The sequence below is a fragment of the Cervus elaphus genome, chromosome 20 (assembly GCF_910594005.1).
Source record: "Cervus elaphus chromosome 20, mCerEla1.1, whole genome shotgun sequence".
In the NCBI taxonomy this organism is placed as follows: Eukaryota; Metazoa; Chordata; class Mammalia; order Artiodactyla; family Cervidae; genus Cervus; species Cervus elaphus.
Window position 1 is genome coordinate 132215157 of NC_057834.1, and position 13419 is coordinate 132228575.

Consider the following 13419-nt stretch of genomic DNA (forward strand, 5'->3'; position numbering starts at 1 on the left):
CTCGTGTCCACTCTTTGCTCCCCTGGTGGCTCAGACAGTGAAGAATCTGCCTGCAATGCAGGAGACCTGGGTTTGATCCCTGAGTCAGGAAGATCCCCTGGAGAAGAGAATGGCAACCCACTCAGTATTCTTGCCTGGAGAATCCCACGGACAGAGAAGCCTGGTGGGCTACAGTCCATGGGGTCACAAAGAGTTGGGCACGACTGAGCCACTGACACATTGGGTTAGAGGCTTCACCGAGTCTCAGTCTCTCTCCTGGCTACAGGCTTATTCCCTTTCCTCTCCAATGCTGTCACCGACCCCTTCAGTCTCCAAGATTGCCTTCCTTCAGGGGTCCTGGCTGCCTAGTGGAAACCTGTCTCCTATTTTAGGCAGATAGACCTGGACTTGAATTCTGGCTCTGCCCCCTAAACAAGCTGTGTGATGTGAGAGCCTCCGTGTCTTTTTCTATATCGATGCTAATGCCTATTCCATAGGATTATTAGAAGATTAGATGAGAACACCCATTAAAAGTGCCTAGTTCATAGCTGCTCAATAAACAATAACTGCTTTAAAGGATATTAGGAAAAAATAAAGGGACAACGTGCAGGGAAAAAAAGGATGAGGGAGGCACTGAGAATCCTGATTTCGGGTTGCTAGCCTCACACATCCTGAAGATACAAACAGTTCCTTAGGCTCCTGCTCCCCCATCTTGTCACTAACCATGAGCCCTGTGGGTTGCTCTCTCTCCTCTGTCTTCCTAATAGCAGAGGTGAAGATGCAGCCCAGAGGGACTGATGGCTGTTGAGTTAGGCCATTCTGCAGTCCACGTATCTGTGGTGGGTCATACACACTTTGGCCCCTCAGTCAGAATGACTCCATCTCCTTATGCCCCTGTGCCTCTCGGTATGATAGGAGGCTGGTTCACCTACTCACCTGCCCATACTTCCCTTGTCTGAGGACTCCACCCTGGCCATCCAGCCGCATTTATGACTGACAAATCATCTGGGGTTGGAAATGGACTACCACCTGTGTTCAGCGATGGCAGCTGAGATCCTTGTATTTGGAGAATACAAATAAAAATAGCCTTTGGAGAAAAGCTTTCACTCTTTCACCATTAAGTATGATGTTAGCTGTGAGATTTTTGCAGATTTCCTTGATCAGATTGAGGAAATTCCCTTCTATTCCTAGTTTGTTGGACATTTTTCCCATGAAAGGGTGTTGGAGTTTTTTAAATGGCTTTTCTACATCTATTGAGATGATCATGTGGTGCTTTTTCCCCCGTCATTCTATTAGTATGGTATATTACATTGATTGATTTTCATGTGTTGAACAACTCTTGTGTTCTTAGAACAAATCACATTTGGTCATGGTAAATTTCATTTTAATGTGCTACTGGATTTGGTTTGCTAGTATTTTTGTTGAGGATTTTTGCAACTACATTCATAAGGAATGTTGGTCTGTAGTTTTCTTTCCTTATGATATCTTTGGCTTTGGTATCAGAGCAATGCTGACCTCATGGAATGAGTTGGCAATTGTCCCTTTTCTTCTATTTTTAGGAATAGTTTCAGAAAGACTGGTATTATTTCTTCTTTAAAATTTTCATAGAATTCATCAGTAAAATCATCTGGCCCTGGACTTTTCTTTGTTAAAAGTTTTTTATTATTGATTGATTCTATTTATTTGATATAATTCTTTTCAGATATTCCATTTCTTCTTGAGTTGGTTTTGGTAGTTTGTGTGTTTCTAGAAATTTTTCCATTTCATTTAGTTTATCTAATTTATTGGTATATAACCATTCATGTTCATCATATTCTCCTATAATGCGTTTTGCTTCTGTAAATTCAGTTGGTAGTAACATCCCCACTTTCATTTCTGATTTTAGAATTTGATTCCTTTCCCGTCCCTGTATCTCTCTCTCTCTCTCTCTCCATCTCTCTCTCTCTCTCACTCTCTTTCTCTCTCTCTCTCTCATACACACACACATCAGACTAGAAATATTTGTCAATTTTCTTGATCTTTTCAAAGGACCAATGTTTGATTTTGTTTGTTTTCTGTATTGTCCCTCTGTTTTGTTTATCCTTGCTTTAGCCTTTTTAGTTTCTTTTCTTCTATTTGCTTTGGGTATAGTTTCCTCTCTTTTTCTAGTTTATTAGAGGGGAGGTTTAGGTTGTTGATTTGAGATTTTTATTCTTTTTAATGTAGGCATTTACAGTTATAAATTTCCCTCCAAGCACTATTTCACTGTAATTCATAAGTTTTGGTATGCTATTTTTTCACTTTTGTTCACCTCAAAGTATTTTCTAATCACTCCCCTGATTTATTCTTTGACTTACTGATTATTTAGGAGAGTGTTGTTTAATTTCCATATATTTGTGAATTTTCCACATTTCCTTCTTTCGTTGATTTCTTGTTTCATTTCATTTTGCTTACAGAACACATTTGGTATGATTTCAGTCTTTTAAAGTTTATGGAGATTTATTTTATGGATTAACATATGGTCTACCGTAGATAGATGAGGCTTCCCTCATAGCTCAACTGGTAAAGAATCTGCCTGTAATGCAGGAGACCTGAGTTCGATCCCTGGGTTAGGAAGATCTCCTAGAGAAGGGAAAGGCTACCCACTCCAGTATTCTGGCCTGGAGAATTCCATGGACTGTATAGTCCATGGGTTCGCAAAGAGTCTTACATGACTGAGCAACTTTCACTTTCACTTTATTCTAGATAACGTTTCATGTGCACTTGAGAAGAGTGTTTATTCTTCTCTTGTTGGGCAGAGTATCCTACAGATGACTGTTAGGTCTAGTTGGTTTATAGTATTGTTTATTATATTTCCTTGTTGATCTATGCATGTTCTGGTTGTTTTAACCATGATTCAAAGTAGGGTGTTGGGAACTCCTGCTGTTATTGCTGATTTGTCTGTTTCTCCCTTTAGTTCTGTTAGTTTCTGCTTCATATATTTTGGGGCTATGTTATTAGATGCATATATGTTTATAATTGTGTATCTTCTTGACAGAATGTCTTTCTATACTATAGAATGATCTTCTTGTGCCTAGTCACAGTTTTTGTCTTAAAGGCTATTATGTTAGATATTAGGATAACCATTCCAGCTATGTTTTGGTTATTATATCCATGATATATCATTTTGCCACCTTTTTATTCTCAAGTCTGTTTGTGTCATCAGCTCTGAAGTGTGTCATTTGTAGACAGAATATACTTGAATCATGTTTTTTATCCACTTTGCTAATATCTGCCTTTCACGTGTTTAATCCACATTTAATGTGATGATTGATAAGGTAGGTTTTATATATTCCATTTTGCTATTTGTTTTCTATGTATCTTATGTCTTTTTTGTTGGTCCTCTATTCTTCTCTTGCTGGCTTCTTTTGCATTAAATAGATCTTTTTTGGTGTACCATTTTAAATTTTTGTTGTTTCTTTCACTGTGTGTTTTTTAAATTATTTTCTTAATGGTTACTCTGGAAATTACCATTAACATCTTAACCTATGGCAGCATAGTTTGGATTAATACCAACTGAATTTCAATTGCATACAAAAACATTGTCCTTATATAGTTCCATTACCTCTATATCCTTTGTGTTGTTATTGATATACAAATTACATCTTTATACATTGTAGGCTTATCAACAAAGGTTTCTAATTATTGCTTTATGCAGTTTCTCAAGCAGGAGGAAAATAGAGGACAGACAAAAATATGCTTGTGCTATATTGTGTATTTACTTATGTGGTTACCTTTTCCAGTGTTCTTTATTTCTTCAGATGGCTTCAAGTTCTTTCATTTCAAGCCTTAAAGACTTCCTTTAGAATTTCTTTATCACTTAGAATTTCTTTCTAGGTTTGCTACTGACACAGTCTCTCAGTTTGTGTTTATCTGGAAATATTTTAAATTATCTTTTACGTTTGAATGATAGTTTTGCTGGATATAGAATTCATGGTTGAAAGTCTTTTCTTTCATTACTGTAAATATGTCAGATTATTGGTATATATGGTGAGGGGGACACTGAAACTCCAATACTTTGGCCACCTGATGCGAAGAACTGACTCATTTGAAAGACCCTGATGCTGGGAAAGATTGAAGGTGGGAGGAGAAGGAGAAAACAGAGGATGAGATGGTTGGATGGCATCACCCACTCAATGGACATAAGTTTGGGTAAACTCTGAGAGTTGGTGATGGACAGGGAGGCCTGGCGTGCTGCAATCCATGGGGTCGCAAAGAGTCGGACATGACTAAGCAACTGAACTGATCTGAACTGATGGGTTTTAAATCTACCATCTTATTTTATGTTTTCTATTTGTTCTACCTATTAGTTTATTTTTATTTCTTTTTTTATTTTAAAACCCACAATGTGTTGTTGTTCTCTGCAGTTATTTTTCACTAGATTTACTCACATATTTGTCATTTTCTCTGCTCTTCATTCCTTCTCATAGCCTCACCTTGCATATGAGATTATTTTCCTGCAGTTTGAAGACCATCTTTTAGAATCTTATTTAGTGAAGATCTGCTGTTAGCAAACATTCTCAGTTTTTGTGATACATTTACTTGTCTCTCATTTTTTAAGATATTTTTGATAGGTTTAGAAATTCAAGTTGGCAGTTATTTTTTTTTAAGCCCACTAAAGGAATCTAATATCTTCTGACCTCTTTTGTTGCTGTTGAAAAACCAGCTGTCAGTCATTCACTCCTTTGTAAAATCTTTCTCTTTCTTTGGTGTTTTGAATTTTTCCTAGTTATTAAATGATAAGTTTGCTGGATCAAAGGTCTACGCTGACACATTTTCTTTTGGCACTATTGCTGACTTTCATTTTTAGTGATAAGTCTTCTGAATTCTAAATTATTTTAGGTAGTCCATTTTTTTCTCCCTCACTGACTTCAAGCTTCTTTCTTTTGCTGGCATTCTGAATTTTCCTGCATTGTGTTTAAATATTTTGTTTACCTTAAGATGCATTAGACTTCCTGGATTTTTCTGCTATCTGGGTAATTCTTGGCTACTATTTCTGTAGACACTGTCTCCCGCCTCATTCTCCTCCTTTACTATTTCTAAACCCGAGCATTAGATCTTCTTGTGCTTTTCTGTTTGTCCCTGAAATTCTCATTCATATTTTCCATCTCTGATAAATTACTCAAGGTCTGTTTTTACCAGTCAGTGATTATCTTTTTCGCTAGGTCTAAGCTGAGGTTTAACTGAGTTCCTGTTTCCAATTATTTATTTTGCATTTGGGAAATAAATGCATCATTTGTTTTTTCACATTTGCTTACTTATCTCCATAGTGTATTGTTCTTATATTAACTTGTTCTTTTTTCATATTTAACATATTAAATGTACTTATTATATATTCTATATCTGATACTTCCAATATCATTATCTTTTCAAGTCTAATTCTGCCATTGTCATTTCTGCTGTTTCTCACTCTTGGTGACTTGTTTCTCATTGTTTTATTGTGTTTACATTGTGATCTTTTGACTGATCTTAATCTGTGGGAATCAGAAACCAGGTTCTGTCTGACAGAAGCCAAAGTCTGAAACAAGCTAGGCATTATCTCTCAAAAGAAAAATGGCTAATGACAAGCAGTTGAGGATATATATATTTTTTTATTATAGAAAGCCAGTGGTCACTTCTTCTTTTTCTTGTTGGGATTTACAAGGTCCTAAACTGGCGCTGGTCCCATCACTTCATGGGAAATAGATGGGGAAACAGTGGAAACAGTGTCAGACTTTATTTTTTGGGGCTCCAAAATCACTGCAGATGGTGATTGCAGCCATGAAATTAAAAGACGCTTACTCCTTGGAAGGAAAGTTATGACCAACCTAGATAGCATATTAAAAAGCAGAGACATTACTTTGCCAACAAAAGTCCGCCTAGTCAAGGCTACGGTTTTTCCAGTGGTCATGTATGGATGTGAGTTGGACTGTGAAGAAAGCTGAGTGCCGAAAAATTGATGCTTTTTAACTGTGGTATTGGAGAAGACTCTTGAGAGTCCCTTGGACTGCAAGGAGATCCAGCCAGTCCATCCTGAAGGAGATCAGTCCTGGGTGTTCATTGGAAGGACTGATGCTGAAGCTGAAACTCCAATACTTTAGCCACCTCATGTGAAAAGTTGACTCATTGGAGAAGACCCTGATGTGGGAAGGATTGGGGGTGGGAGGAGAAGGGGACGACAGAGGATGAGATGGCTGGATGCCATCACTGACTCGAGGGACATGAGTCTGAGTAAACTCCGGGAGTTGGTGATGGACAGGGAGGCCTGGCGTGCTGCGATTCATGGGGTCGCAAAGAGTAGGACACAACTGAGCGACTGAACTGAACTGAAACTGGCTCTAATGGTAAAGAACCTGCCTGTCAGTGCAAGAGATGCAAGAGACATGGGTTAGGAAGATCCCCTGGAGGAGGGCATGACAACCCACACCAGTATTCTTGCCTGGAGAATCCCATGTACAGAGGAGCCTGGTGGTCTACAGCCTGTGGGATCACAAAGAGTTGGAATGACTGAAGCAACTTAGCGTGCATAATTAGCATGCAAAGTCTACTTACACTAATTAGTAAGCCCACCACATTATATTGTTATTAAGGACATGGAAACCAAGGGACAGAATGTTCTTTTTGGAGCAGGTGCAGGTTTTTCCAAGGCAGGCCCCATTCAAAGACAACCGTGTTTATTGCTTAGTCTAAATATGAACTTCAGCAAGATTCCCAGTAAAGAGATATACTAGCATCAGAACCTAGTTAGGCTATTCACTTGTTGATGAGAGGAAATCTAGAAGTTTTCCCTGTGATTTGGTGCTGTTCAGTCGCTCAGTCATGTCTGACTCTTTGTGACCCCATGGACTATAGCATGCCAGGCTTCCCTGTCCTTCGCCATCTCCTGGAGCTTGCTGATTTTGTAAGACTATTTCAAAAACACAAGCCCTGAGGAACTTCCACTGACTGTAAGGCTCTAGATCCTGGGTGACTCCCAGTAAAACCATTTTCACTGATGTTGCATGGTCATCATAACATTTTTTAGTGGACTAACTGCATTTCTACTCCTAGAAGATCCAATTACCTGTAAATAGGGTTGTGGCAAGCTATGGAGGACTATACATATCTCCTAGTCAACCTGATCCTTCCAGGTGACAACAAACTGCTTTAATTGGTGTGGACATGCAGGTACCAAGGGGAATGCATGATCCAGGTCTATGTTATATGCTGTTTCCCTGATAAAATGCTTTAGAAAAAGTGGAAACTCTGGAGGTGGCTGACCATTCATACAACTTTCATTCTTACAGTTTAAGAACCAGTGTGGGGGATCCTTTTCATTTTGCCATGGGACTCAGCATAGTCCACACCCAAGCATGAATTGCTGATTTGTACTATTGCTTTTTGCTTAATTACAATGTTGTATTTTCTCAATCCCTGGTTATTCTGTGTAATGCAGGAAAATCTGCTATTATTAGGAGTGATAAACATTAATATCTATCTTGCCTATTTTTATATACACGTTTATACACATATGCTTAATACATAGTAAGCAGCTAAAGAGCCACTGCAGAAACTGGAATGATCCAAAGGAACCCCATTTGGACATGGCATGAATATTGAAAACATTAATTCTTTTATATTGACAAACTGAGAAATGCAACAATATCTATTCCCCTTGTCTTTGTTCATCACCTCTTAGGTTTTTATGCAAACATACATTGAATGAAAATCATTTCTCTTTATTGTTATCATATGTCCTTTTCTTTTTTTTTCTTATCCACAGCAGCCAAATTGTACTGGCATTAATTTTTCTTTTCTCCAAGCATTATTATTGTTCACTTCTTCCTCCTTTAAATGAACAAATCATGGGAAAGGAATAAAACAATAGAGTATACTCTAGTTGCTAATTTTACAGACACTCAACTGGCCTAGATCAAGCCAGTAACAAAAGAAAAAGTAATTTTAGGCACTGTATATGGTTTTTCAAAGATTATTTGATATTACCATAATTTGACACTATCTTCAAATTCCCCAAAGAAACATTTTAAAACCAAACTAGAACATCATAAAAAGCAATCAGTTGCTATTACAGAAATCATTATAGTCAATATAAATGTGTACATATGTACACCAGTAGACGTGAACAGAAATGTTCTTATCAGCATTATTCATAAGAGTACAAAACTAGAAATAACCCAGACATCCATCAATAGGAAATAGGTGGTAAAATGTGATATCTATCTCCATAGTGGTGTGACAGTCAACCTTGAAGATGATCCCAATGACCCCCACCTCCTGGTATTCATACCTTTATGTAGCATATTCCTAACTTGTACCAGGATTAGTCTCTGTGAGGTGGTGTGATTTACAAAGCTAGGTTATAAAATATATGCCATCTCCACCTGGCTTTCTTGGATCAGCCACTCTGGGGGAAGCCAGTCAAGCCTTCAGATGAATGCAGCCACAGTCATCACCCTGGCTGCAGCCTCATGGGGGACTCTGAGTCAGACCACCTGCTAAGCCACTCCCAAATTCCTGACCCATATCCTCAAATGTTTATTGTTATCTAAGCTCTGGGGCAATTTGTTACACAGCAGTATATAACTGACACAAATGGTATATTATATAGCAGAGGTCAGCAAAATTTGGCTCCTGGGACAAATCTAGCCTGTGTCCTATTTTTGTATGCCCTTGAGCTTAGGAGGGTTTTAAAACATTGTACCAAAAAAAACAAACGAACAAACAAAAGAATATGCAACAGAGACCTAAAATGATTACTATTTGGACCCTTGAAGAAAATGTTTGCCAATCCCTGATATAGCAATGATAATGAACTGTTGCTACAAAAGAGCACAGATAGATATCACAGACATAATGTTAAGTGAAAAGAACTGGTACAGAAGAATATATACTATAAGATTTCATTTAAATAAAATTCAAGAACAGGCAAACTAATTAATGATGTACAAAGTGAAGACAGTAGTTTAATGTGAGGAGGGAAGAAAAGAGATAGGGATAGGGACAGGGCAAGAGGGGGCTTCTGAGGTACTGGTGGGGGCTTTTCTTAATCTCGGCAGTAGCTACATGAGTGTATTCACTTTGTGACAATTCATTAAGCTCTATACTTACAGTTATTGTGTTTTTGTATTTCCATTTAAAAAAGAATTTATTTGAAATGTCATTAGAGAGTTAAAATTGGGCAATTTCTACAACCCAAACATTTCTAATAAAGTCATAGAATCATTTAAATTATAATCAGGGGCTCCATTCCTTCCACAAGAAGAGAATTCACTGGTAGTCTCACAACAGCACTGCAGAAGGGAGTCAATTATAGTACTTAAAGAGTGTGGCCTCTGGAATCAACCTGCCAGGTTTTAAGAACTAATTCTACCACTCATTAGGTTTATGACCTTCAGTAAGTTACTTTGCCTTACTAGGCCTCATTTGTGTCATCAGGAAGGTGGAGATTAAAAAAAAAAAAAATGGTACCTACTTCATAAGGTTGTCTTAAGGAAGGGATAGTGTAAACCTTGAAACTCACTGTATCAGTTATCTATTGCTATGTAATAAGCCATCTCAAAACTTATAATAGCATTTGTTTTTGTTGTCTCGCAATTCTAAAGGTCAAGAATTTAGGTGAGGCTTAGCAATCTCATTAGTCTGGGTTCTCCAGAGAAAAAGAACCAATAACCAATAGGATATATATATATTTTTTAACATGTATTTTATAGATAGATATGTAATAAGATCTGTATCTATCATAGATATAGTTATATAATATTTATATCTATATATCTATGTCTAAAGAAACCATGAGCCATCTACATATCTATTTCTAAATATATATACGTAATATATATTATAATCACATGAGCCAATTTCTTATAGACATAGATACAGATAGAAATATATAGATACATGATAAGGAATTGGCTTGTACAAATTTGAAGGCTGTGAAGCCTCCAGATCTGCACTGGGCAAGCTGTGGATCCAAGAGAGCAGATGGCATAGTTCCAGTCTGGGTTTGAAGGCCTGAGAAGTAGGTAGAGCCAGTGATGTAAATTCCCGTCCAAGTCTGAGTCCAAGGGCAGGAGAATATTGACATCCCAGACTGAAGACAGAGGCAGAGAGGATTCTCTCTTTCTCCACAGTTTTGTTCTATTCAGGCATTCAAGAGATTGGATGAGGCCCACCCACATTGAGGAGGGCCATCTGCCTGATTCAGTCTACCAGTTCAGTGTTAATCTCATTCAGAAACCTCACAGATAAACCCAGAATAATGTTGGACCAAGTATCTGGGCATCCTGTGGCCTACTCAAGTTGACACATACAGCAAACCATCACTGCAGAGCTGGCTCATCTGTGTCCACCGTGGTTCAGTTAGGACTGGAGGGTCCAAAATGTCCCCACTGACCCGACTCGTTGGAAGAGACCCTGATGCTGGGAAAGATTGAGGGCAGGAGGAGAAGAGAGTAACAGAGGATAAGATGGTTGGAAGGCATCACTGACTCAATTGACATGAGTTTGTTTGCGCAAACTCCAGGAGACAGTGAAGGACAGGGAGGCCTGGCGTGCTGTCGTCCATGGGGTTTCAGAGAGTCGGACACGGCTGAGCGACTGAGTGACAACAGGCTGTTGGAGGACTTGCTGCTGGCTCTTCTCCTCCAAGTGGCATCTCTCCAGCAGGATGACTTGATCTTCTTTACTTGGAGGTTGAATTCCTAGAGAAAAAGAAGTTAAAAGATCTCTTAAGCCAGAGCTCAGAATCCCTAAAACCTCATGCCACTACATTATGTTGATGCGAGCAAGTCACAGGCCAGCCCAGGTTCAAGGGGGGAGGAAATAAGAGACCCCGCCTCTGGGAGTGAGAGGAGCAGCAGGCCTGGGCCAGGATGCAGAGAGTTGAGGGGGGCCGTGTTCACAGGCGGTCAGCCCTTTGGCCACCACAGTACATTAATAATAATAAATAATATTCCCCTTCACACACCAGACCCCAAGGTTTAGTCCGTCCAAATCACTACCATCTCGTCTTAAACTGCTGCACCAGCCCCCTCTTTCTCACCCTGCCCTAGAATGTTCACACAGTTGCCAGGATGCTCTTGTTAACATGTAAGTCAGATCATATCACTTCAGGAGGGGTCCCATCATGCTTGTAATAAAGTCCAAAATCTATGCCATGATCTGGCTCTGAGCAACCTCTCTACCCGTATCACTTCTGTTCTTTCCCTGTTCGTTCTGTTCCAGCAACCCTGGCTCTCCTGCTGTTCCTCAAACACCCGAGGCTCATCCTCTGGGCTTTTCCACTAGATGTCCCTTCCCTCAGAACACTCTTCCCCATATCTCACATGGCTGGTCTTTTCACTCAGACCACTGCTCAAATATCACCTCCTCAGGGAGATCTCGGAGAAGGAAATGGCACCCCACTCCAGTACTCTTGCCTAGAAAATCCCATGGACGGAGGAGCCTGGTAGGCTACAGTCCATGGGGTCGCTAAGAGTCGAACACAGCTGAGTGACTTCACTTTCACTTTTCACTTTCATGCATTGGAGAAGGAAATGGCAATCCACTCCAATATTCTTGCCTGGAGAATCCCAGGGACAGAGGTGGGCTGCCGTCTATGTGGTCGCACAGAATCGGACACGACTGAAGCGGCTTAGCAGCAGCAGCAGCGGCAGGGAGATCTTCCCTGACCATCCTACTCATAAACAGTTCCGTCATCCCACCTCTGAGCATCCTTTTCCTGATGCAGCTTTATTTTCCTTCATAGCAACCCCTAGCATTTTCTTATTCATGGTCTCTCTTCCCCACAGGGCTTCTCTGGTAGCTCAGACAGTAAAGAATTTGCCTGCAATGCAAATTCCTGCAATAACCTGGGATTAGACCCAGGTTTAATCCCTAGATCGGGAAGATCCCCTGGAAAACAGAATGGCTACCCACTCCAGTATTTCTGCCTGGAGAATTCCATGGACAGAGGAGCCTGGCAGGCTGCAGTCTGTGGGGTCACAAAGAGTCAGACACGACTTGAGAAACTAACACTTTCTTTCACTTCCCCACTAGATATCAGCTCCATGAGCGCTTGGACTTTGTTCTCGCAGACACATAAAGCAGCGCCCCGCAAATAACAGGCACACAATACATATGTGTTGAGTAAATAAAAGAGCCTGGGATCAACCCGTGGAAGAACAACAGGAAGGCAAACCCAGCAACACAGACAGCATTGTCCTGCCCTGGCCCGTCCACCTAAACTCCACACTCGAACCTCATAACTAGTTTCCAGTTATAGTATGGTGTCTCAGCAAAGGGAACTCGCAACTAAAGAGGACAAGTTAGAGACAGCTGTTGTGGGCAGTTGTAAGATGCAGCTGGAAAGGACTATAACAGGCCCTTATTCTGGATCCTCTGGCCAATCCTAGCAGTCCCAGGATGAGAGATCACCCATTTGCTTTTTTTTTTAATTAATTTTTTATTGGAGTGTAGTTGATTTACAATGCTGTGTTACTTTAAGTGTACAGCAAAGTGAATCAGCCATGTATATGCACATGTATCCATTCTGTTCTCGACTCCATATCCATATAGGTCATCACAGAGCACCAAATAGAGTTCCCCATGCTATGCAGTAGGCTCTTATTCACTATCTGTTTTATATATAGTAATGTGTATGTGTCACTACCAATCTCCCAATTTAAGACCTCCCCCAACCTCCCCCTTGGTAACCATACATTTGTTATCTGCATCTGTGATGAAATTTCTGTTTTGCAAATAGGTTCGTTGGTATCATTTTTTAGATTCCACATAAAAGCAGTATGATATGCAATTTGTCGGTCTGACTATGTATACTATATGTCCCACCTTTCTACCAGGGACATCTTAGTATGCATAAGAGCAAGAAAGAGAAGAGATGGGTATTATTGCGTCCCTACCACGTGCTGAGTGGTTCGCATTATCTCATTCAACTCTTAAAGCAACAGACATTGCTCTTCAGTTCACAGATATGGAAACTGGACAATGAGGTGGGAAGTCAGTGTTTGCTGATACCATGTGGGTGAGCCAGCAGGAGGTTTGCTTCGGTAGACACCCCAGCTTCTTCCCGTCGTCTTGAAAAGCCTAGCGTGTGTCCTGTGATGATGACCCATCCTGGTGCAGAGTTGCTGAGATGTCTGCTCTTCCCCGCAGTGGTGTCCTGTGGCCATCCGGGCTCCCCGCCCCATTCCCAGATGTCCGGGGACAGCTACACCGTGGGGGCAGTCGTGCGTTACAGCTGCACCGGCAAGCGGACCCTGGTGGGAAATGCCACGCGCATGTGTGGGCTGGACGGACACTGGACTGGCTCCCTCCCCCACTGCTCAGGTATGGGGCTGGTGTGGGGGAGGGCTTCCAACGGAACACTTGGCTGCTGGGAGGGGGGCAGCTCCGAGGTGGGAGTGAAACAGATGGAGGGGAGGGAAGCAGAGCTTTTGGACCTTC

General features: G+C 40.5%; 1 protein-coding gene across 2 annotated transcripts in view; it reads left to right on the forward strand.

Annotated features, from left to right (window-relative positions):
- Window positions 1–13419, forward strand: part of CSMD2 (CUB and Sushi multiple domains 2) — a 684323-nt gene that overhangs the window by 643708 nt on the left and 27196 nt on the right. For both annotated transcript variants that reach the window (XM_043878199.1, XM_043878200.1), the window contains exon 56: window positions 13129–13302. In XM_043878199.1, coding sequence (XP_043734134.1) covers window positions 13129–13302 — 174 coding nt within the window. The remainder of the gene's footprint in view (window positions 1–13128; window positions 13303–13419) is intronic.